The following is a 26,397-nucleotide window of genomic DNA, read 5'->3' as shown; positions in this document are numbered from 1 at the left end:
ATGATGGTTTGACTTCGAGGGGTTCACCTTTAAGAAACTATTCATATAGCATGCGTACAAGGGGTATTTTAAAAAACCCTTTGCTTGCATGCTTAGGGTAATAAAATGGCTCCTTTCTCTTTAAAAATCTACAAGTTTTTCTCTAAAAATCCATTAAAACCCCCTTTTGTTATTATAATCTTGTTAATATTTTAACTTTTGGCGATTAAAAAATCCATTCATTTGAACTCACATGGTAACTTACATGTTTAAGAGGTTAACCCCCCGAGGGTTTGACCATTTTAGTCCACTTAGAAATAGCTGCCTAGTGTTAGTAACTTATGGTTTGGCCACTAAGAGGTGATTGTGTAAAGCTTCTTAGGGTTGACATTGTAAAGAAGCTTAGTGTTGGTCGCTCTAAATTGATTTGGCCATTTCAATCCACTCAGGACTAACTGCCTAGGGTTTATGGATTATGATTTGGCCGTTGGAGTTGGCCATGTAAAGCCACTTAGGATTAGCCGTTCTAAACCGGCTTAGAATTGGTTTGGCCATTTGAATCTGCTTAGGGCTATTCGCTTAGAGTTAGTAGCTTATGGTTTTACTGTTAGGAGTTGGCCATGTAAAGCTACTTAGGGTTGGTTGTGTGAAGCCGCCTAGGGTTGGTTTTGTGAAGCCGCCTAGAGGTGGCCGCTCTAAATACGTTTAGGGGCATATTGGTTTGGCCATTTCCGTCCATTTGGAGCTAATCGCTTATGGTAAGCGACTTTTGGTTTGGCCATTTAAGGTTAGCCATGTAGATCTCCTTAGGATTAGGCATTCTAAACCGGCTTAGGCCGCATTGTTTTTTTGTTTCATTCTACTTAGGATTAGAGGCTTTTGGTTTGATGTTTAAGGCTAGCTATGTAAAGTCTCTTAGACTGGCTTAAATCTACATTGGTTTAGCCGTTTCAGTATGTCTAGGGCTAGCTACTTAGGTTTGGAAAATTTTGGTAAAACCAATTAGGGTTGAATGTGTAAAGTCGCTTAGGATTGATTGTTCTTAACCAAATTATGATGATGTTGTTTTGACTATTTTAGGCCGCTTAGATTTAATTGATTAGGATTAATGGCCTTTAATTTGGCCATTAGTAGCAGTAATGAATCTATTTAGGGTTGGATGTGTAAAGCTGCTTAGGGTTGTCCATTCTAAATTGGCTTGGGGTCACATTTGTTTTGTTGTTTCAATCTACTTATAGCTAGCTAGTTAGGGTTAGTAGCTTTTGGTTTGGTTGTCTAGGAGTTGGCCGTGTAAAACCGCTTTGGGTTGGCCGCTCTAAAGTGGCTTAGTGCCACATTGGTTTGGCTATTTTAGTCTACTTAGGGTAAGTGAGCAAGCAGTATGTTGAGCATAAGCACAAACAGAAAGAGAGAAATCCATTTTGAGATCTATTTTTATTTTAAAGAGAAAAACCACAAATCGATTGCAAAAACCGCTAACTCTCTTGCTATTTGTGCTAACAAGAACACTTATTGGGTTCCCAATCCAACAAATGGCAAGCTCGGGGCATCCACTAGGAACTATGTAAGATAGCATGTGCAAACAAAATAATTTATTTATAATTATGTACATTTATAAAAAAATGTACTTCCAGATAGGGTTTTTTAATTCAAAAAGTGGAAATTTTTGCTAGTTTTTTTACAAAAATGCGTACATAAGGGGTACATATAATACTTGAAATTATACAAGTAAGGGAATATTGTTTAAATACCTCTTGTTTGCACATGCTATATGAAATTTTTACATAGTGGACTCCCCGAGATGGCAAGAGGCTAGCCATATATGAAGTAGCAAGAAAACACTGCAAGAAGGCAAGCTGTTTGTGAAGTTCGTTTTCGTTTTTAAGAGAAAAAACAAAAATGACGTCCATAAATGGCTTGCTCTCTTTCAATTTTTTATTTCCACTTGAAATATGGCTTGCCCAAACCATCAATTGGAAATTTGATAAGCCATGTGCAAAGGAAAGCATAAGCTATGCGCAAAGCGACAAGAAAAAATGGTGATTGCAAAAGTTGTTTCTAGAATCTATTTTTGCTTTTTAGAGAAAATGCAAATGGAATCCAGAACCAGCTTGCGCTTTTTTTGTTTGTGCTAACAAGAACACTTATGGCTCAAACCAACAAACATCAAGAGGGCTAGCCTTATATAAAGAGGACTTCAAAATCAGCTTGCTCTCTTGTCCTTTGTGCTAACAAGAACACTTATGACTCAAACCAAAAAGTAGCAAGAGGGTTAGCCATATATGAAGCGGCGAGAGAAAATTGCAAGAGGGAAATCCAGTTCTAAAATCCGTTTGCAATTTTAAGATTAAAAACGCAAAAAAACTCCAAAAATAGTTGTTCCTACTTGCTGCTTTGCATATGGATTGCTCCATCAATAGGAAAGTGCAAAAGCGTGTGCAAAGCGGCAAGCAAAAACAACAAAAGGTCAACGTGTTTCTGAAGGTTTGGTTGTTTTTTTTCTCATGGAAATGCAAACAGACTTTAGATTCAGCTTACGCTCTTACTGTTTGTATTTTTTTGTTTTGGATACAGCTTGCCCAACTCATTGTAGAGACAAGGGTAAGTCATGTTAAAAAGTTGGCAAGAACAAATGGGAAGCACATAAGCCATTTTTGAAGTTTGTCGGCATTTTTTCTCATGGAAACACAATCGGACTTCAAAAATGGCTTGCCCTTTTGTGTTTGTCCCTTTTCATATAGCTTGCTCAAATCATCAATTGGGACAAGGGAAAGCCATGGATGTTACTATTAGCCGTTTGTGAAGTGTTATTTGTATCTTTTGATGTTCGTTCCTATTGTACTGATTTTCAAGTCAAGTTAAGTTTTGAAATTAACTTTATGTTTACAATTGTGTTCACAGGCAATATGAGTAGCAATACTGGTGTGGGACCATCCAATCAAGATGTGTATCTCTTGGCTAGGCTTTCATATCCTTGTCATCGATCCAAATAGGCTATGCATCCAACATTGTTTGTTGCAAAACAACATGTCTGCAAACGTGGCGAGTTCAGTCCATCAATTATAGATCAAATTATTGTCAGTTACAATTTGTGAGTAAGTAGGAGTAATAGAATACATGTTTTACACTTATAATTGGACTTACTTCGGACAAAAAATTGTAAGTCCCAATTCTGTAGGACTTGGATGATGGACAATATCATGTACCAAGAGATGCATACAATAAAACTCTAACCAAGAGATATATAACCTAAAAATTGATGAAATGATTAAAATAATGGTGGACTGGGAATGGCTTGTTTATGACGATATGGAACGTGAATCTGACACATTGTTGTATAATCTAGGAGCTAGAGTTTCCAAAATGAAGATTCCATTGGTTTTTCTCAACATGTAAGCACTGTTTGGTTGGAGTGACATGAGTGTTACGAAAATTTTCAATTGAGTGTTCACACTGTGCTAACTATAATTATGTGATGACAATTTCTTTTTAACAAGCTCTTTGATTATTCTGTATATGTAGGCTACTTAAAGACCACATATTGTCAACTTGTAATGTGATTCTATCCTCAAGATATCATGCAAAAAAGGTCCTACAAAATCAAGGAATGAAGTATAATTTGATTCATGCTTGCCCTAATGATTGTACTCTGTTTAGAGGTGAGTATGTAGACATGGAGAAATTTCATGAGTGTGAAGCAAATGGATATTGAAAAGATCTTTAAGGTAAAAAAGTATTGCTAATGGTATGCAATAATTTTTCTGTTTTTTTCCTCGCATCAAGCGCTTCTTTACATGCAGATCAATAATTTCAAGATTTTGGAGGTCTTATGGAGGGCCTTTTATAAGAGAGGAAAAAGAGCTCCTCCAATGAGAGAAGAGCCAATGTTGTGTAGAAAAACAGATTGATATTAAGAAAGATATAAAAAAGGTGACGCCTGCAATCCTTGAAAACAATCACCTTTTCAATCAATACAACTGTCTAGATTTCACTCATTCAATATGGCTTTCATCATCAATGAAACAAAATAAAATCACATTGCTAATAGAGTTGTGCTCGGCACTACCGTGGTCAAGATATCTACCTAATGTGGTGATTTTGTGATTCTTGGTTGGCAATGCTTGAGCTCGGTAGGAATGCTTTGGTAGATATGTAAGCCAAATGTAGTGTTGGGAAATGCCCTAGTTGATATGCATGCCAAATATGTTGCACTTAAGAGAGCAACAAGTTCTTGAGGAGAATCTTGTTTGGAATGTCATCTCTTGTAGTGCATTGATAACAGGGTATGCTGCTAGAGTTCTACTCGGCACTAAATTGGTTGATATGTAAGCCTAATGTGACAATTGGCAATGCTTCGCCTAGTATAAATGCCAAATGTTGTATTTGGCTATGCTTTGTTCTATGCTAAAAGCACATTAAGTTCTTAATGAGAATTTTGTCTCTAGCAATGGGTTCATTGAAGGATATGCCCAACATGGCACTAGCAAGGGTGCTTGGCAATGCCTTAGTTGAGATGTATGTCAAATGTGGTGCCCTTATGAAAGCGCATAAAATTCTTGACGAGCTTTCAATTCAGAAGTTCATCACTTGGTGCACATTGGTTGTGGGTAATGCCCAAGATAATTGTGGCAAGGGAGCTTTGGATTGTTTTATACTAATGCTAGACAGAAACCATTGGAGCCAAAACTTATGCTTAGCAATACCTTAGTCGATATACATGCCAAATACGATGCTTTGGCAATGCTATGATTGGTGTGTACAAAACATTCTTTGGATGGCGATGTGTTGGTTAATACGTAACCAAATGTGGTGCTCTTAGGGAAGCACATAAAGTCCTTGATGACACTTTAGTTCAAAATGTCATCCATTGGAAACCGTTGATTGTAGGGTATGCCCATTATGGTTGTGGCACAAGGAAGTTGCACGCAATTTTAACCGGAAGGCCTTCTGTCAAATGCTACCACCGGGGCTTGCACATTGTTTGCACAAGAACTGCTATGAGAATTTGAAGAAAAAATTCAGCAGATATCTATAAGAAAGCAGCGGTCATTGAGAAACCGGAACGGGTGGAACTATTTGTCCAAGCTACTGATCCACGACTTCAAAAGAGCTTGGTGTACCTACTTGAAGATTCAATAGGTGAATTGGGCTTATCGTTTGATTGGAAGCTGGTTTTTGAAGTAGTCAACATGATTGTGAAGCAACAAATGAGGGTGGATAAGCTGATTGTGGTCAATTCCATGGAGACAACTAAGGAATAAATTAAGGAGAATTCAACCTCTAGGAAAAAAAATTAGAGGATTTGGTTCTTGATGAGCTAATCAAAGATATACAAAATTATATATTTGAAACTAAAAGCAATAAAACTTGAAGGGGTAAGGACAAAGCATTCCACTTGAGAGCCTAGGCAATGTCCTCCATGCAACGATTGGGATGACGCTGCATATGGTGCAATATTAAACATCATGAACACAAACTGTGAAGATTTTGATAAAGCTTACAAGAAAAATGTGATTTTCAAGTTTTCAAGGTGTGTCATAGCAAACTATGCCAAGCTGAGAATGGCATTCTCGGGGGGTTCACCATTCAGTACCCCTCATATAACAACGTGCGTTTGCGGGGTATTAAAAAAACCCCTCTTTTAACATGTCTGAATCAATAAAATGATCCCTTATTTTATGATTTTTTTTCCAAGATTGAACATAAAACCCCCTTATTTTAGTGTATCTCTGTTAATTTGCCTAAAATGTTTGCATTTTAAAACCCCTCCTTTTGAACTCATGCTATACATTAACATGACTACATAGTGCACCCCCCAAGATGGCATTCAAGAAACTATTGGGAGGGTTGATCCAATGGATTCTCTTTTAGTATATGCATTTATTGCAAGTCTCAAGTAAACAAATTTATACTAGAAGAGAAGCATAAAAGAGATAAAGATACTGCAGGAACATCAACAAGAGCTACAAGATCTAGCAGTAAGCAAGAGGAGGGCCCTGCTCCCAAACCTGCTCTGGAAGTGGTTATGGAAGAAGCATCAAAAGATAAGAAGAAAGGTAAGCCCAAGGGACCTTCTTATAAGCTAAAGTATAACATTGAGTTGGCTATAGATCTGTAGCAAGGTGGAGCTCACGTTGGGTGACACCTTGGGTATTGCCAATCATGAGTTTCATGAGGAGATTATAGACATTATCAAGAGGGAACAAAAGATACCAAGTGGGAAGGAACTTGATGGAGCTAAGAGCTAATCAATTCAACACATTGAATCAATTTTGGATACTTATGGAGAGGCATTGGAAGATGGAAAGTCAAAGGTTGTGGTGGTTTCAAATCCAATTATACCGGAGGTAAGGCATGTTCATTTTAATGAAGATGGATATGGGGAAATTGTGCCCAAGAGTCACTTTTCTAGGACTCATTGGGATAGAGAAACAAAAAAAACCATTGTAAATCTTAGGGACATTAATATGAAGAGCCAGTCTTAGCACTTGTGGACCATGGCTCATAAATCAACCTTATGAAAAAGAGCTTGCATTAGAAGGGGAACTGGCCTATTGATGTGGACCAAGGTTTGTGGATTCAAGCTACCAACATGCTTCTAGGAAATCTTTGTGGTGCATGTGCAAATGTAAAGGTAACTATTGGAGATGTCTAAGATACACAAATCTTTTTTATACAGGATCCTTCTTCCTATCCACTCATATTGGGAAAGCCAGACATTATAGTTGTGTGCATGGAAACAAAGATAGATGATGGCTTAACCTATGCAAGGATCCGAAATAGGGATAGTAGAAGGGCTATTCAGTTTTTGACTGCATGTATTGATAGTGTAAAAAACAAAGATAGCCTATACGATCATCCATTGCCAAAGATACACAAAGAGTTCAATGAACACATGTTTTTACAAGATTTTCTTGGGGTTCCACTATAAAGCTGGACTATGGTGGTACAAAGGAGGGGAAGCTCTCACAAAGAGAGACTCTCTCTTTAGTTTTTCTGGGTTTAACATCTGAGGGTTCAACGTCCTACATGAATTATAATCAGCTATCTTGATGGGAAAAGCAATATGTTTTAAGTATTCAAAGTGAATTGCATGGATGTGATGTGCTTGAACTAGATGATTCCCTTTTTAGGAATTTGTGAAGAGGTTTCTCATGAGGATAATATGTCAGAGCTAAAGGAGATCAAACAATACAGGTTACAAAGTGGAGCTAACATTGTTAAAGTGCATTCAATGGACATGTATGAAGGATTGGATGTATATGAGGCACTTAAACATATAAAGGAGGATTTGGGTTAATCGATTGAAGTCCATGTAGAGGAAAAATATAACTCTATGGCAAAGAAGGTGAGTTCGGTGGCTTCAACTTTGCCATAAGGAAGATATCCAAAGAACATTGGGCATAAACTCTCTAAGGAGACATTGAAGCAATAGAAGATTGAGGAACATGATTTCCTTATTGAAGAGGATATTAAATGATTTTATGAGATTCTTGGAAATCATGGTAAAGACTTTGCTTTTGGCCATATGAAAAAGGGTGTGTCAATCCAAATGTTGTTTCTCCTATGGCTATATTTACAGTCCCTCACATGCTATGGAGTTTATGTCCTATCCCAATAACCAAAGATCACTTGCTAAAGCTCATTGATTTGCTCAATGAGAAGATACAGATGGGTATTTTGGAACCATCATGTGCACCATACTCTAATCGGTGGTTAACTATTCCAAACAAGAATGGTACCCTAAGGTTCATTCAAGACATGCAACCGGTCAATAAGGTAACAAATCCGCAATGTTGGTATAGGTCCAATTAACGATGAGTTTGTTGAATCTTTTGTAGATATATCTATCTACTCTATGGGTGATCTTTACAAAGGATATGATAAATTTTATCTTGCTTTAGAGAGCAAGGATCTTACTACAATGCATACAGCTCTCGGTTTGTAAGGATGTGAACTCTACCATAGGTTGCTACTAACTTTGTAGCTCACATGATGAATGACACGAATAAGGTGTTGAGGGATTTTATTCCTCAGTTTACTATGCCTCTCATTGATGATTTGCCAATCAAGGGATGTGAAGAAGGGTTCAAAGATGAGATAAAATTTTAGAGGATGTCGACAACACTTTGTTGCCCAACATATTGTCGCCTGTGATGCTATTTTAACCAAGATTGAGGAAGTGAATTTGACACTTTCAGGGCAAAAAACAATTTTTGGTGCTAAAGGGGTTTTGATTGTGGTGCACATGTGCGGTTCAGATGGAAACGATCAATTCCAACTAAAGTGGAAGCTATACAAAACATGAAAGACACATACACATCAATTCTTGAGGTTTGAAGGTTTTTGGTGCATATGTATCTTATTTGGTTGCCACACTTTGCTCATGTTGTAGAGGTTCTTTATCAACTGCGAAGGAAGGGTAAAGTATTGTATGGGAAGAAGTTCATATGAAGGCCGTCAGAGAATTGAAAAAGATGCTTCTTGAGGCTCTTATCTTGAGAAAGGTTGATTATAAGTGTGGAAGGACAATGATCTTAACCACTAATCTTAACCATTGATAGTAGCCCAATAGGTATTGGGTGGACTATAGTTCAAGATGATGAAGATGGTCACATGTATGCAATCCAATTTGGGGCAAAAGTGTTTAATTCTCATCAAAGAGGTTACCCATAGGTTGAGAGAGAACTTTGGGACGTTGCTATTGCCTTGAGGTTTGACAAAGAATATTTCATAGGTGCTTCAATTGTAGTAGAGACATATTTTTTGCCATTGATAGGGATGATAGCAAAATGCTCTACTTTGGACATTGCAATGTTGCAATGGATATTCTTTATTAAGTCCCTTAATGCTGAGTTTTGTCATATTGCAAGCAGACATAACCCTATTGTAGATATGTTCTCAATGGCTAGGTATGAAGATGAACAGGAGATGCTTACCACCAGTGATCATGAGGGCTTAAAGTTCTACACCTATTCTCATTTACATTCATGCTATGGTAATCTTGTTCGTAGTTTTGAAGTCTTTTTTGAGGATATGTATGATGGAGAATGGCTTTTGGTAGGCCACACCTCAACACTCTTACCAGGCAAGAGGGATGGAGTGATCAAGACTACAAGAGGGTCTAGAAAAAGGCTTATGGATACTTTTTAAGAGATGAACATTTATGGAAGCAATCATAGCATTCAGGAGGGGTACCGCAGTGGGTTGTTTATGATAAAGCGATTCCACAACAACAGGTAATCAAAGAATTTCATGAAAGTTTATGGGCTGGACACAGAAGGATATCAGAGACTTTTGTCAAAATCAATAACTGCTACTGGTGGTAGGGAATGTACAAAGACATTGCTCAGTTTGTGGAGACTTCTTTAGTATGCCAACAATATTCTAATGTATGACATCAAGATGGATTACATTCCACTTATCCATTAGCTATGCAGTACAAGTGAGTAGTAGATCTGATTACAATGCTAGTGGGGGTTTGGCAGATGAGGTATATTGTTCTTGCTAGAGATTATCTCCTTAACCAGGTTGACGGGAGAGCTTTATGTACAATATTTACAAGTTTGGGGTGGAATTTTTTTCTTAAAGATGTAATTTCCAGGTATGGTTGCATTGGTAAAGTCACTGTTGATAGAGGAGATTTGGATGCAGATAAATCTTGTGAGTTCTTTGCTAGTTTGGGCATCAAATTGTCTCTCACTACAGTATACAATCCAGAAGGTAATGGGAAAATTCAAAGAGGACATTTCCCTATTGTTAAGGATTTAGCAAAGGCATGTCGAGGACATATTGGTGATTGGCCTAACCTGCTACCGTTTTCTTTATGGGCTAATCGCACTACACATAGTTTTGTTACAGGTTTTATGACATTTGACTTGATACATGGATAGAAACCCATTATATAAGGCCATAGAGGAAGAAGTTATGTCTTGGAATATAATGCCATGGGAAGTAGGTATGCCTAGAGAATATTCTTTTGCTTTACGTACTTGCCAACTTAAGAGGCCCGTCAAGAAGATATTGAGCAAGCCAAAGCAAAGCTCAAGGAGGGAAGGTTGAAGAATGAAGCAGCAACTAATGAGCAGCATAGTCTATGGTCTTGTGCTATCAAAGATGGTGATTTGGTACTTGTTTATGATAGTAGCTTGGAAAACCAATACTTTGTTATGTGAAATATGGTCAAATGGGGGTTTGGACCATATGTTGTACTTCATGCTTATGACAATGTAGCATATAAATTATGTGAGCTCGATGGCACTGAGCTTAGAGTGTCTATTGTGGGGAAAATGATCAAAGAATTCAAGAAATGGGAAGGTGAGTTCAATCTTGAGGATTAAGTCTTAGATCAGCGAGGATCAAGGGATGATAATGATATATATACATTAGACGATGTGTCTGATGAAGCTCTTGATGATGCAAATTAATGAAACCGATGGTTGGCACATTCTGAAGGATGTGCTTATTTAGAGGGGGTTGATGTCATGATGCTCTGTGTCCACAGGGGGAAACTTAGAGAAGATACCAATTCTTGGGTGTTATCAGCTTTCAAACAGATTGTTGACAGTGGTTGTTCAATTGGCATGATAATAGAGTTGTGCTTGGCACTACTGTGGTTGAGATATATGCCTAATGTGGTGATTTGGTGATGCTTGGTTGGCGATAATTGAGCTCGACAACAAATTCTTTGGTAGATATGTGATCCATTTGTAGTGCACGGCAATGCCCTAGTTGATTTGCATGCCAAATATGTTTCACGTAAGAGAGCAATAAGTGCTTGAGGAGCATCCTATTTGCAATGTCATCTCTTGCATTTCATTGATAGTGGGGTTTACTGATAGAGTTTTCTTGGCACTAGGGTGGTTGATATGTAAGCCTAATGTGATGATTGGCAATGCTTTGGCTAGTATGAATGCCAAATGTTGTATTTGGCTATGCTTTGTTCAATATGTATGCTAAATGTGAAGCCCTTACAAAGCTCATTAAGTTCTGATGAGCTTTCTATCTCAAATGTCATTTCTTTGCAATGGGTTTATTGAAGGATATGCCCCACATGGCACTGGCAAGGGTGTTTGGCAATGCCTTAGTTGAGATGTATGTTAGTTGTGGGCCCTTTACGAAAGCACATAAAATTTTTGATGAGCTTTGAGTTTAGACAGGCGTCTCTTGGAGCACATTGGTTGCGGGGAATGCCGGCAAGGGAGCATGGGATTGTTTAATAATAATGCTAGATAGAAGCCATTGAAGACTAATGTTATGCTTAGCAATGCCTTAGTCAATATACATGCCAAATACGGTGCTTTGGCAATGCCTTGAATGTGTGTATAGCAAATGCTATGGTTGATGATGTGTTGGTTGATATGTAATCAAATGTGCCGAAGTGAAGGGAAGTCCTTCCATCAAATGCTGTCACGAGTGCTTGCACCTTGAAGCCTTGCAATGGCCACCCAAGGGAGGCCGCCCAAATGATGTGAGGGTTGATAAATGTGAAGTAAAGGGAGGAAAATAGGGGAATGGCATTGACTAGCATTATTGAGCAAGGCGGAGAACAAGGTGCGATCGCACTGGTTTGTGGGGACCTCAGAAAAAGTCACCCCTGAAGCAAAAAAGCTTCTACAGCCCTATGTGCTCTATTTGGTATCACTTGTAGTTAATTTGACAGTGTTCCAATTGTTAGCTACCATGTCACAAAAGATGTGCCATATGCAAGAGGCATACGAAGTAAGGAGAGGGTATTGTGAAGGAAAGGTTATGAAGGGGTGATAAGGGTCACAAAGAAAGAGTGGCAAGGAGAAGAAAGCTCGTTTGGGCCCTCTCTCTCTCTCTCTCTCTCTCTCTCTCTCTCTCTCTCTCTCTCTCTCTCTCTCTCTCTCTCTCTCTCTCTCTCTCTCTCTCTCTCTCTCTCTCTCTCTCTCTCTCTCTCTCTCTCTCTCTCTCTCTCTCTCTCTCTCTCTCTAAGCAAGAGCAAGCATAGGAGAAAAAGCTTGGCATCGAGACTGCTCTCGCTCTCTATCGTGACACAAAAGAAGGCTATGGGCGACTAAGGTGTAATCAAGGTTGATTTTTACTGTCTCGGGTGGATTTTTGGGAGGATTAATCTCTCACAAGCTCGGGAATTTTTCTAGCAGTTCTGTTAATGGGCAACAATTGTAATCAAATCCCACTTTGGGTTTACCATTAGTAGATTAAGGCTTTTAAGGTATCAATCTTGGAGAGAGATAGATAGATAGTTCTATTATCGTCCTGGGAGGTCAAATATGACCTATGGGACCAAATGAACATGTCACGTGGTGTGAGTGGAGTTCATAAGTGACTCTCAATGCTCAAAAATGGCTGAAATGAGCGTCGCAATAGAGAGTCCACATCGTGGTTGGGAGAGGAAGTTATGTAGGGAGAGATCATGGCTGAATATATGGGGAAAAGAGGACCTAATGTGGTCAAAAGCTGAGCACTCAAGTAGTGTGTGGTACTCACTCTCTCGCACTTGACGAGGGCATAAGGTGCAAAGTCGATGACACTCCTCACCAGTGCCCCAACGTCCTGTCTCGCAGCGTAGAGAATGGGAGCTAAGACGAATGGAGGCAATGGTGCGGATCGCACTCAATGGGATGGGCTCAAGGATGTAGGAATGGGTTCGGTTACCTCGTTCCGAGAAGAAGAGAGATTTGTAGTTTGGGGCAACGTGTGTGGTGTAATGGCTGAAGCGAGAACCTCCGGATTTCTCCCAAGCCGTGATACATTGGCGTTGTAAGAAGGCCTCATTAACTTGGGAGTCGATTGACGCATCCTTGACCAAGTGACATGCATCCCATCTTCCAAACCATTTCTTGATATCAAGCATCCACCCCGAACTTAGTATTTTGCTCTTGCATGTCTTTTGAACCATTTGACTTGCTTCATATGCGATTCTAGGAAGTCGATGCAAAGGGCTACGTTGTGTCTTACGCATGTACTCCACAACCCTTTGCATGCCCAAGACCTCAATGGGAAGCAATCTGGAATCAAGAAGTAAGAGCATGTAGGGTGTTTGTGTCTTGACTTGGAGAAAGTTGGTGAGAAAACGCTTTTGGACATTCTCAAACTCTTTCCAAGTAGACTTCTCGATGCTTCCACCCCACACCTCCACTCCATAAAGAAGCACCAGTGTCACCAATGTGTCAAAGAGGTACTTTTTGAGAGCCCAACACTTGATCTCTCCTGCATTGCACATGTTCTCAAATGCATAATAGGCCCTCTTTCCGGCTTTCAAGCGACGCATTGCACAATCCTTCCATTTATGATTGGATGGAACCTCAAGGCTAAGGTACTTGAAGTGATCTACCACTTCAAGTTTCTCATTGTTATATACAATGCATGGATTTTCATCATTGAGGGTCTTTACAAGCATAACCTTGGTTTTAGATCCATTCACGATCAGCCCGCTATGTAGGCAAAAGCGTTCCAAGACACTCATAAGCTTTTGTGCATCTTCTAAGGTATGTGCCAAGAGCACTACATCATCGGCATAAAGCAAAAGCATGATCACCGCATTTCCAATCTTAACCTCTTCTATGCCTTCTTGCTGCATAAAGTCAAGAACCATGCATTCCAATTCATCAATGAGTAGCCCAAAGAGGGTTGGGGAAAGTGGGCATCCTTGTTTGACACCAATAGTGCTTGCAAAAAATTCTGAAATTCCATCTCCCATACGTAATCGACATATCACTTTTTGGTAGATGCGAAAGACTGCATGCATAAATTCTCTCGGCACTTGAAGGCTTTGCATACGTCTCCAAAGATTTCCTCGCGGTACCATGTCAAAAGCTTTCTTGAAATCCACAAAGCAACAATACAACTTTTTTCCTTTCAATCGAGACGCTTCCATAAGAACTCGAAGAGTGACAAGGTGATCAATAGTGCTATGATGCTTTCGAAAACCTGCTTGGCCAAGTGCACGTTTGCCATTCTTTTCAGCCCATTCACTTATCTTCATCTCCATGATACATCCAAATAACTTTGCCATTAAAGAACCAACCATTATAGTGCAATAGTTGTTCACATTGTTTACATCTCCTCCTTTGTGCAAAGGTTTGATCCAATTTGCACTCCAATCATGAGGCATGCCATACTGAAGTGCAAGGTTAAACATATCGCATATCCAATATCGTGTTTTCTTGCTTGTCCATTTAATCATTTCAGCCTTGACACCTTGAAGATCACCTGCCTTGCGAGTAGCAAGTTTCTCAAGCGCGCGGCATACATCTTCAATGGAAAAGAAAGGAGACATAAACGGAAGGGAGCTACAACACTCCATCTTATCAACATTGGGTTGCTCATAGAGATTCTTACAATGCATATACATATCCTCAAGAGTCAAGTCACCAAAGCTCTCAACGCGCTTGCCTTTTAGATTTTGCCAAAACTTGCCACATGCATGTGCTTTCTCTTGTGCTAAAAGAAGTTGTTTTTCGACTTCCCACCTTCTCCTCTTCTTTTCAACAAGTGATTTGTATGTGTGTGAACATTCCAAGTAAACTTCCTTGTCTTTGATTGCATCCAATCGGGCTTGACTACATTCCATGTCAAACCATTTCTTCTTGGTGCTACCCTTCTTAGACCTTTTGCAAGACATGTGTTTCACCGAAAAGCATTCCTTCGCACAAGAGAAAATTACTTCTTTGAAAAATTTCCACTTGCATTCTAATGTTGGGCTCTCTTGATGCTCTATCATGCTTAACATTTGGTCCACCATATCAGCATATATAAGTGCTCGTTTGAAGTCTAGACATAGGTACAAATGATTCACATCATGATTGGAGGCTACATGCTCGGGCCGTTTACCACACTTGAGGTCAATACATAACATCCTATGATCCGATTCCGGATTCCATTGACCAAGTGTAAAGCTTTGTATGCATTCTAGAGTGGCTTCCGAGAACAACATATAGTCAATCACGCTAGCACCGTTGTGCTTTCTACATGTAAAGTCATTGGTGCCTTGCCATAGAGATACACCATTTGCAATGAGCATTTCGGTACTATTGCACATATGTAGAAGTGACTTTCCATAGTGATCCACTTCTTTTGCATCATTAGAACTTCGATTATACATGTATGAGTCATCCATTCTTCTTGAGACATGCGGCATGTCTACTTGTTGTGTATCGTGTTGTAGCATATTTGTGTGAGCATTCATGTCTCCAAAAACAATGACTTCACCTTGATCCTTGTAATGAGCAATGTCTTCCTCTAGTTCAACAAAGGGCTGATCTCTATCCATATTCAAGCAAGCATAAAAGTTGGAGTCATAGTGAGGAATGTAGCAACCGGCCACAAACATGACTTGACCATTTGGTGGGCTGATTTTCAGCCATAAGTAGCGTTTATACTTATCTTCTTTGACAATGGAAACATCTTTCAAACCCTTTTTGGTCATACATGCTACGCCTCCTTGGCCTCTTCGTTGCTTTGCATTTTTGGCCCACATCAAAGAATGCACATCGTATTTGTCAAATCCAAGAATTCGTTGCGCATCATGCTCCCATGTTTCGACAAGAAGTATCACATCGGAGTCATTGGTAAGCTCATCAATGCCAATTCCCGAATTCCATGGATACCCGTTACAATTCCAAAAGCTTATTCGCAAGCGTGAGTTGGTCTCATAGATCATGTGTCCCTATTTGTTGGGTGGACTTGCATCCTCCATAAGTGGCTTTTCTTCTTGAGGTGATACCTTAACCTTCTTGCTTCTTTCCTCATATGCTTTGCGACGTACATTTTGTTGTATAATAGTGCGATCCTCATATACAGTACAACCTGTTCCTTTGAGGTAGATCCAACCATTGTCAAGGATGATCTTTCTCTTTACCTCATCAGCCATGGTACATACAATAGGTCTTTCTCCCGAGTGAGGGACTCCTTGTTTTCCAACTCGATGTGCACCATAAGCCATGATTCCTGACATGCCAAAGTGTGTAGCAAAAAACTCTTCAATAGCAACTGCAAGAGATTGGGGTGTTTCCATGCTTTCCTCCTTGATTCCACGAATGACGATGTTCTTTGAGCGTTTTTGTCGTTCGTGCAATTCTTGAGTGTCCACATTCTCTACATTCTTTGCTTGGACAACGGCTTGCGTGATAGGAGATGTAGAAACCACATTATCCTTACATATATCAGCCCATGATTTGGATGCATTTCTCATCTCACATACATCATGTCGTATTGTATCTATTGTTTCCTCTTTCAATACATGATCACTCTCAACTTTGCTCAAGCGCTCTTTCAATACATTCATGTCAACAAGAGAGCGTTTACATTCTTGAACTTCATTCTCAAGATGCATCAAGCGTGTTGTTTGCATTTCAAGAACCTTCTTGAGGTGCTCATTCTCCACAACGAGAACTCTTAAAGTACCATTCTCCATTGCAAGTGCGCGCAACTCTTCACCTTGTTTGTTGACGGTTTCTTGTAACGAGATCAAGTAAGCCATGATCATTGCTTCCGTTGTTGTAGATGATGTGGTTGGATTAGCATCCAAATTCATTGGAGATTTTGCATCATTCTCCATGGCGAGTGTGGCTTTTCCACCCTTGCGAGTTTTGTCTGACATTGCCTTCAAGTCGGCAACAAAAACGCAAAGTTTTGACAGTTTTTTCAGTTCTGAGATGCTGTTACAGAAAAGCCTTCCATTACACAAAAAAATTATGTCTTTACATCAATGTGTAGAGGGCTTCGTGCTCTTCGATTGAAGCTATAGATCACCTAAATCGGAGTTCGGATGAGCAAGTTATGGTCAAAAGAGTGAACTGCTGTCTACTAGGTCAAAAAACGGCTGAGAGAGAGAGAGAGAGAGAGAGAGAGAGAGAGAGAGAGAGAGAGAAGACATGATAAGAGCTAGACCATGTACGCTCCCAAAGATTGATTCATATTGAGGACAAGATACATATATATATAGGTGAAACCAAGTTGAGTCGAGTGAGCCATATATAGCTCCAACAACCCCACTCAAACAAAGGTCTCTAGCTTTTTGGAGCTATATATGGCTCCAACAAATTTTGACTAGCCTAGTGTCATTGCAGCTTTTTGGTTGGCATCGTGCATCTTGTTTCTCTCGTTTACCACAACAAGCAGCTCGATGCTAACCCGGCACACTTTGCAAACTCATAATCCCCGACATTGTCGAGACTCTATTGTGACCCCTCGATATTGCTAGGGTGTTGGAGTGGACCTCCATTACACCATGACCCTACCATTGATTAGATTTGGGCAGATGAAAATGGTAAGAAGCTAGCTACTACCATGCACAACTTCTGCTTATAGGTATTTTGTCATCACCTCATGAAGAAATGTAAAGAAATACCAGGCAAGCTCAAAGAAAAAGTAACCACTATGATTCCCAGCATGTTTTATGTGGATACTATGGAACATTGTTTCCACACCAAATGGATGCATACACAAATGTGTGACTACTTGAGGCACATGTGCTCACAGGTATATGATGCATTGAAGATCAATGCGCACAATTTGTTGTAGCTCATCAATAGAGATCGGAAGAAAGCAAAGAAGGGATCGCGTGAAAATTCCAACATGTACAACTAGCAAAAACAGGCAACAAAATCATGAGTGGAGTCAAGGAGTTTTCACCACTTGGGTAGCGATTGATGGGCAAGCTTTGAGGGCAATTTTTTAACTACAACTGCATTTAATTATTGTAAATAATCGAGATTAAATTATCATTACGTAGTTGTTCAACTTAATTTTTATGTTTCTTTCAATGCTTTGAAACAATGGACGATGATGAGTCATGAGTGTATCTCGTTTCAGCATAGTTATGGTGCAAGCCACAATCTTGTTGAGCTCGTGGAGATTTTGAGATCTCGGCTTGGTGAGGTAAAATGTTCAAACTTTTCACTAATTTCATTTATTTTGAATTATGTATTTGTATATAGGGTTTTTACCAAAGCGTTTTTATTTCTTTTATCCTTTTGCAAAATCCAACTTGAATGCCCTTCTAGTGTGAGGAAATCTTTGATCTAGAGCAGTGCACTTATGCATCACCATATCCTTTAGTTTTATGTACATGTGTCTATTGGGGATGATATGATTCTTCCATTTTGTATCCCAACATTCTACTTAATGTTTATATGTCATTTCAGTTTGAGGTATTCATTCATTTTTGTAATGTAGCCTTTCACACTATATACAATTTTTTCTACCTTGTGCATTGGCAATCCCTTGTATAATGCATTTGTATAAATGAATTACAAATTCTCTTCAAATGTCATGTCATATCAATGTTTTTAGGTTAAGTTGGTGCTGCTCAATTTGTTATTCGTTTCAAAAGTCTAAATGGTGAATTGAGTTATAGAACTAAGAGGTTTAATATCACAATCAATATAGGAATCAATATATGTACATATCGATGTCCATATCAATGCCCTAACGGGAGAAAACGAAGTTCATCTGTATCAATATAGGGGTCACAAGCGTGAAGAGCCCCTTGTAGTGAAGATCTCCAAAATACTCTAATGCCTGAAGGAGATCTTATACTAGACACTTTAAATACTTATATAATACAATTGAACATGTAGTTGGGATAAGGATTGAAAAGAAGCTCAGTTCTTGGCCAAGAAAAAGGGAGGATGTCCTCCTAGATGGTTGTTGTTAAATGATCAACAAGCGGAAGAGTCGAAGCTGGGCATAGAAGTAGATCCAAAAATCATCAAGGTCAACAAACATTTGAAGCTTAAAGTTTTAAAAAGATAAAGGCAGATAGCTTTTTAAGAATTATAGAGATGTCTTTCCTTAGGAGAAAGGGTCTTGATAGAGCCCAATGGACTCAATAGTAGAATTTAGTAGATGTAATGTGCGTGCCTAAAATTTCCATATTTCCAATCCATATATCCAGATTGTCCTTTGTAAAATGAATTTTCTCTTTCCTTGTATATCCTCCCTATTTTACACTCAAATGTTTTCATATGGCATACCCTTAGTGAATTCACATAGACCCACACACACACACAGAGCAATAATTAGGCATTTGATTTCTCTTGGGTAGATTTTTATGTTCTTTTTATTGAGTGATTAATTAGTCTCTTCAACTTTTCCCATTGTCTATGCATGTGTATTTTATGTTTGTGCTCTAATCCTTTTTTTTTCCTCGATCTTGATACTTCCTGGAGATTTTCAGAAAATTTTAAACTCTAGTTATGTCTTTTATTTTGGCTATGGCTACATTTTGTCCCTAGGATAGTCTATTTTTTTGTAAACATAAAGGGTAATGCCACGTATTTGTGTTATTAAGTCATCGGTCTCTTCATCTTCTTACTTTGGCAATCTACATGTATGTTTGGTTCTTGTATTATTCCACTCATTCTTCTTTTGAGCTATGTAGTTTGTGAAGATATGGAGGGTTTTTTTACCTCTGTTTGTGTATTGTGGTTTAGCTATGGCTACATTTCATCACTAGGAGTGCAGCCAATTTTTGTAATTATTAGATGGTAAAGTTGCGTAGTTTTGCATGCAACATACACACCTATGCACACACAAGAGAGAGAGAGAGAGAGAGAGAGAGAGAGAGAGAGAGAGAGAGAGAGAGCACCTCAAACTATTCGATATATATATATACACACACATATATATCTCTTGAATTTCCTTTTGGCTACGAGAAAGGAAACAAAATAGTCCTTACAATCCTTTACACACACACACACACACACACACACACACACACACACACACACACAGCTTGAATTTCCTTCTAACTACAAGAAAGGAAAAAATAGCCCTTACAATCCTTCACACACACACACACACACACACACACACATAGCTAGAATTTCCTTCTACCTACAAGAAAGGAAAAAATAGCCCTTACAATCCTTCACACACACACACACACACACACACACACACACACACACGCACATTCTTGGTTTCGGAGCATTACTTTCATTAAAATCATTTTTGATGATCTTTGAGGTTTTACGAGGTCCTTTCTCTCTTTAGAAATGACTATATGAGAGAAAGAAAGCACATGTTGGAGAACAATGAGGCATTCAAAGAAGAATTTTAGAATTTAGGAAAAATAAATGGATTTTACTTAAATATCCTAAATCCCAATTATCTCAGAAAATGAGAGAGAACTGGCAAGGCAAACCTAGAGGACATCAAAATTCCTATATTAAACTCGCTAAGAAATACTATGCCCATTCTACATTTTGAAAGAATAAATGATGCAACTTGCTACATACTCAAGTTTCTTGAGAAATGGCATATAGATAAAGAAGTTAATATGAGTTTACTTAAGCCATCTAAGGGGACATCTCCAATGGACCCCATTCAAGACGATCCTTGAAATTCAGATGAATAAGAGGAGATCCTACAACCTTAAGCTATCCTTAAACATGAAGACAACAATCTCCAAAGTAAAAGGGTAATGCATGGGTATTTTGATTAGTTTAGGAATTATATAGTTAAGGATGGAAAATGAATGAAGGAACCCAAGTTAAAGGATTATCTTTCTTTATTGCAAGATGACAAATTCTTTCATGTTTCAAATGTAGACTTAGATATATTTGATATACAAAATGTTTGATGATTTAATTCAATGTTTACCTTCTCTCAATGTGCATTGAAATGTTTTTTGTGTACACCAATGTTTTCAAAATGTTCAATGATTTAATGCAATGTTTAAAATTTACTTTCTTTCAATGATTATTGACATGTTCTTTGTGTACACCAATACTTTCAGGGAATAAGTTTTGTGAGGACTACAATCACCAATACTCCTAAATGAGTCACTTAGCTTAATTATGTATTTCCAAACAAAAAGAAACTTTTAGGGAATAAGTTTTGTGAGGACTACAATTGCCAATACTTTTAGACTTCTCATTTAGCTTCAATTATGTATTCTCATTGAGATGTGGATCCGAAACAAAAATGGGTTGCCTTACACTTGGTTCATGCATAGTTAAGGAGGACCATCATTTCAAAAGAGGAGTATGTCATCAAAATTTAATGTTGATGTATTTTATGCTTTATGATGACCTTTCTCTCTCTAGAAATGACTTACATACTAAAAAGAGAAAGCACATGTCAAAAGACGATGAGCGTAGTAAGGAAGTGTACTAAGGGCTAGAAGATGAGGTGCCAAAAGATGATTAATGCCACTTTATAAGTGCACTAGAAATTCTCATTAGATATCATAGGAATTGGATGGGACTTAAAACAACAAAATATGGCTTATGGTGGGTGGAAATGGGAGGCAAAGTGAATGAAGGACATCTAGATGAGCATATTGATTTAGAACATTCATATATCTCTTTGAAAATTTGAAGAGAGGTTAAACGTCTATATTCATCCCATACTTTCGACTCTTCCACCCCCTCTAGAAATCCAAAGTTACTACGTTTGAAAAGGAGATAAGAAAGTAATCTTCACTAAATCAGGCATAGCTTGCGCATGCAAGGTTAAATTGAGAAACCTTGTCTACCAAAAGTTAACTCTTTTCAAGCTCTACAAGTATGTAGAAGAAGTCAAGAACTAATTTTGAGGTTACAAAGGTTATCAGATGGAATTATCAAAGAGTGACTAGAATTTTAGTAGCATCTACTAGTATTTGATATACTAGTATGCTATGGAGCTTCTTCTTGTCAAGTTCATGACAAAATCCCTATGGATTCTACTCATTTCTTAGCCATATAATTGCATTGATTATTTAGTGACGCTTTGAAGAACATGATATCATCATAAAATGATCAAGGAACCTGCAAATTTATTTAAGTTGTGGAGATATTAGCCTCCACAGTCCTATGTATACTCAAGCTTCTCTTTTTTGTAAAGAGATCCAAGAGCATGAGTAACTAAAAGTCTTTCCAAAGGGCATCGGTCTTATGAAATCCATCTCTTAGGCTTGTGTCATCTCATGTTAATAATCTTCTCCTTAATTTTGGTGATAAGCATGCTAAGCTGAGAATATACGCGAAAATAGGGCTTAATTGGTTATGCACCTAAAAATGTAACCTATGCAAAGGTGAGTTTATAAAGCAAGATGAAGCTACTTAAGGTTTCATTTACTCACTGCTCTTCTTTTGCACAAAAAGAACATTCAGATGGTAAATGTATGAGATATCATAAATGTGAAACTCACAGATCCTTTTAAGAATATTAATCTTGCTCTATAGAACGGTGGAAATATTGATTACCGAGTCTGCTTCAAGAGAGAGAGAGAGAGAGAGAGAGAGAGAGAGAGGGAGAAAGAGAGAATCTTATAATTTGGTGATGGCCACATTTAATAGCTAGGTATTAAATATATCTATTGGAGTACTAGTTGGCAAAGTTATCTAGTGTTATGTGTGTACGCATGTGCGCTCACGCGCACACACACACACACAGAGGATCTCTAGAAACGAAATAACACATCCACTATGTTGAATTGAAGTAGGGCTCATCACTCATACTAAACTAAGCTTATGTAAATTTTTGTACTCTCTAACGAAGGCATGCCACACTAGACTGGCAAGAATAATACCGACTTCAGTTTTTTCTTGATTCTCAACTAAGAGGAGATTGAAGCTCAAATGAAATTAAAGCTCAAAGAAATGATCATGTTATGTTAAATATGCTTGGGAAGGACCATCAAATTCTTGCCTCCTTCTATGTGCAATAGCCACCTACACTTACTGTTGATTTGTTAAAGAAAGAGGTAGAACAAGATCACTGCGTTAAAAAAATTTAAAAAATTCTTAGCCTAAGGTATTTCCGGGAACTTATTAGTGAAAGGGCCAAAGCAGGTTATGTGAGCAGCGAGAGAGATAGATGGCCTACTGATGAGATACGTCCATGGAGGAAGACCTTGACCATGACCCTTAATGATGAGATACTTCCATCATGGAGCAAGACCTTAACCATAACTGGGAGAGGGGGAGCAGAGTCTGCACTCTAAGCCAAGGTGTATAATTATGCCCTAGAGATCTTCTATTGCCCACTTATATAATCTTCTTATGTAACTCAAGCTTTGAAAAATACGTAAAAAGCATGAAAGATCACTGACCTGAGGTGACGAATATCGTCAATCTCGGAGTGCCGCTGTTGCTGGGGCTTTATAAGTCCTAGAGATGGGGAAATTGAGAACTCTAGGTGATCAACTGAGTCGTTGTGGAAGAAGCTTAATGCAGAGCGGGAGCTGCTGCTGCAAAGTCCAACAGGCTGAAGATGAAAATTAGGTGCAGCAGAAGATGATGAGAAGTTTTTGTTGATTAAGGGTGCGCCGCTTATACGAAAGAATGGTTGCTCTGCAGCAGCGCCTGCCGCAGGATGCTTCGGAGGCTGCTGCGGATGGTGGTGGTGGTGGTGGTGATAGTGATGCTGGTGGATGCTGGTGAGGTCTGCTCTACTGCAGCTAACTTTCCACTTGGGCATGTAAGAAGCTTCGTCATGCACACGACTGAATTGGGCCTCTTTCAGCTTTTCCTCATCGCCCAGTACGCTCGACGACTCAGTAAACCCTGCAAAGTCACACGCGACCATCACCACGTTTGTACCATAAATCCGCAACGCTAAATTTAAAATATCCTCTGGAGACTTATTATTACCCATCGCCCATTGCCCATTGCCGAATTACCTTCCGACTGAGTTCCGAGTCCCCCATTCCCATCTCAAGTACGATTGCAGACAGAGGACGTGTCAAAGACAACATCTTTACCTATTCATACAGGGTTTTCTAAATGCTTAACGTCTCTGACGCAGGACACCGGCCATAATTTCCCACAATAGATTGCAATTAGTTTATTGGCCCTATCCGGACACCAGCCATAATTTCCATTACATCAGCTCATTCTGCACCCCCTCATTAATGCCGCGTGCAGCGCTACTAGTCATCACCTATTCGTGAGGTCGCATCCTATATAACTCACCTTCAATATAGCTTGTCTCGTCGTTTTTCATGCTCCGGTACATCTGCACAGGGAAGCTTGCTTGTAAGAACGGGAAAAAGAATATAATATGGAGGTGTGACGTATGTGTCACAGCGGCATGAGTGTGTGTGCGTGTGAAAGAGAGAGAGAGCGAGCGAGAGAGATGAAATTTTGTTGGTAGTTACTTGAAGGTGGCTCTTAACGTGCGCTATGGTAAGACCCTTCACATCCATGTGCTGCAGCACCAATTTTGGGGTTGCTCCTGCCAGTACAGTAACAGCACAATAGTACTTCTTAAGAATGCCATTTTTGAACAGTACCCTTGACCATGAAAAATAAACCTAAACATGTCTTTCTTTCTGTCATTACTCAAAACAAGCTACTATTGACAGACTACCACAGTGAACGATGCCCACTGAACAATGCTTAAGGTTCCCAAATCTACAACCAGCCAATGCATGTATTTAAGAGGGTTTAATTTAATTTGCGGTTTATGCTACTAATGCATTTTTAGGGCATGCTGACAAGTAATCATAACATAGTCTAAATGCTTTCAGAAAGGTAGAATACATCAAATGGGGATGCATATCTATATTTATCTGTGTATATCTGTATGGATAATCAGTAGGTGAAGGATTTAGGTCTCAATTTCTAGCGACTTTCCATCTGTGCCTACAAAATGTTAAGGCTTTGCTCCTACTAATATATTTTTTATGAGAAATTTGAGGATGAGTTCTCGGAATGATTACTTTCTTGACCCCCGAGGCGCTCCACAGCTTGCACAAAGCAGTGATGGAGGTCCGGTGTCCAGCGCAATCGAGGCATTTTCGAGCGGATATACTGTCGCACACTGCCGCCCTGCCCTTGCTGTCGGCATGCTCCACCGGATCCACTGCCAGTAATATGGCCCGATGATCCGATGCATTGAAAATGCTGATGCAAATTCTGTGATGAGTTCATCTGCATAATATTTGCTTGGCTCCCATGATCTCCAACTATGCGATTTCCTCTGTTGCTGATGGGCAGGTGATCATCACCTTCTGCTTCTGAAGGAACACTTCCGGCTTCCGGTCCGACATTGTCCAAATCACTGCTAGATGAGGAGCCATGATCACCACCCCAGTTCATGAGATTGCTGCATTTTGCAATAGACCCGGACTGAGCTGGATCTTTGTTGGTCTGGTTGTCCTTGCTGCTGCTACTGCAGCTAGCTGGTTCTGCAGCGTAGCTCATAAAATCCATGGCAGACCTCAGCTGGATTGTAAGGTCGCTACAGCTATATATAGCAAGAGTAGCTCAATAAACCCCACATCTCTCTTTTGGAATTATAGATGTACTCATGAGAGGCTGATCAAGAAAAGCCTCCATTCCAGGAGCTTACAAAATCTTCTTTTTAGGGCTTCTATGGCAGGGTACGTAGCTGCTGCACAGAGAGAGCGAGACCCGTAAGAGCTGACCCCACGTATTGTGGGTCACTGTGTATAATTAGAGCAGTAGAGCAGAAGCAGAAAGTGGGTGTGGGTGAGGAGTTGGGTCAAAAGATGGAGGCTGGAGAAAAGCGAGAGATATCTGCCTATCTAAAGCGCTCTCTATTCACAGGCATCAAGCTGATGCAGCTGATTTAGGAAAGAGGCCATGAGTAGGAGAAAAGCATCACGAGCAGGCTAGGCAAAGCAGTTTGCTGGCCAAGCGAACTCCAGAACGAGGACAGAAAGCAAAAAGCAGGTCGGCTATTGCAGGGCTGTCCAAGAGAAGAAGCAGCTGCTAAGTAGCTGCTGCAGGCCGGCGCATGAGAGAGAAAGAGAGGCAGAGCGCAATTGGATAAATTAGCGATGGCTTTGGATACACTCAGATCTGAGGAATGCAAATATACACACGGCATCTCACTGCTAATCATTTAGTACTTGTCTTGTAGGAAGATGCATCAAAAAGGAAGGGGGGATTATTAGGCGTTTCATGTATACAGTAGTACTAGTACAGTGTCCTGTGTGGGTGATTGCCTGTGTTAGCGGAATGCGATAAAATTCCTTGGCATAAAAAGCAAGCGGTATTATACATTAAGTGCAATCTCTCTCTCTCTCTCTCTCTCTCTCTCTCTCTCTCGCAAAATATATTGCTTTGCATCGTTCTCTCTCTCTTTTTCTCTCTCTCTCTCTCTCTCTCTCTCTCTCTCTCTCTCTCTGTGTGTGTGTGGAAACGTGTTCACATTCTATTACAAATGCCCCCGCGCGCTCTCTCCCTCTCTCTTTCTCTCTCCTAAGTCCTTACATGCACACACGTGCGCTCTCACCCATAAGTTCATAAAACATCCTACACACAAGCTTGAGGTACAAATGATTATGGATGGCGTTGCATACATCCCCACGTAGAGACTATTGGCTCATGACGGCATCCCATTATTATTGTTCCCAACCCCCACTCATCAACGCTCATCAACAGCTACCCTATATGTCCAGACTCCCTAGTAGCTCCAGCAACGCCCCCTTGCAACGCTCAACGATTAAATTCCATTCTAATTGGAGCT

General features: G+C 39.4%; 1 protein-coding gene across 1 annotated transcript in view; it reads right to left on the bottom strand.

Moving 5' to 3' along the window:
• Positions 1-25,866, bottom strand: part of LOC147425668 (uncharacterized) — a 55,208-nt gene extending 29,342 nt beyond the window's left edge. The window contains exons 1-4 of the mRNA XM_086500703.1: positions 24,623-25,866; positions 24,059-24,135; positions 23,874-23,916; positions 23,012-23,465 (exon numbers count right to left, since the gene is read on the bottom strand). Coding sequence (XP_086356829.1) covers positions 23,012-23,465; positions 23,874-23,916; positions 24,059-24,135; positions 24,623-25,115 — 1,067 coding nt within the window. The 5' untranslated portion in view covers positions 25,116-25,866. The remainder of the gene's footprint in view (positions 1-23,011; positions 23,466-23,873; positions 23,917-24,058; positions 24,136-24,622) is intronic.
• Positions 25,867-26,397: the final 531 nt, after the last annotated feature.

The sequence above is a fragment of the Adiantum capillus-veneris genome, chromosome 25 (genome assembly GCF_014529385.1).
Source record: "Adiantum capillus-veneris isolate H3 chromosome 25, ASM1452938v2, whole genome shotgun sequence".
In the NCBI taxonomy this organism is placed as follows: domain Eukaryota; kingdom Viridiplantae; phylum Streptophyta; class Polypodiopsida; order Polypodiales; family Pteridaceae; genus Adiantum; species Adiantum capillus-veneris.
Note: the sequence above shows the minus strand (reverse complement) of the source record. Positions and strands in the feature narration are given on the sequence as shown.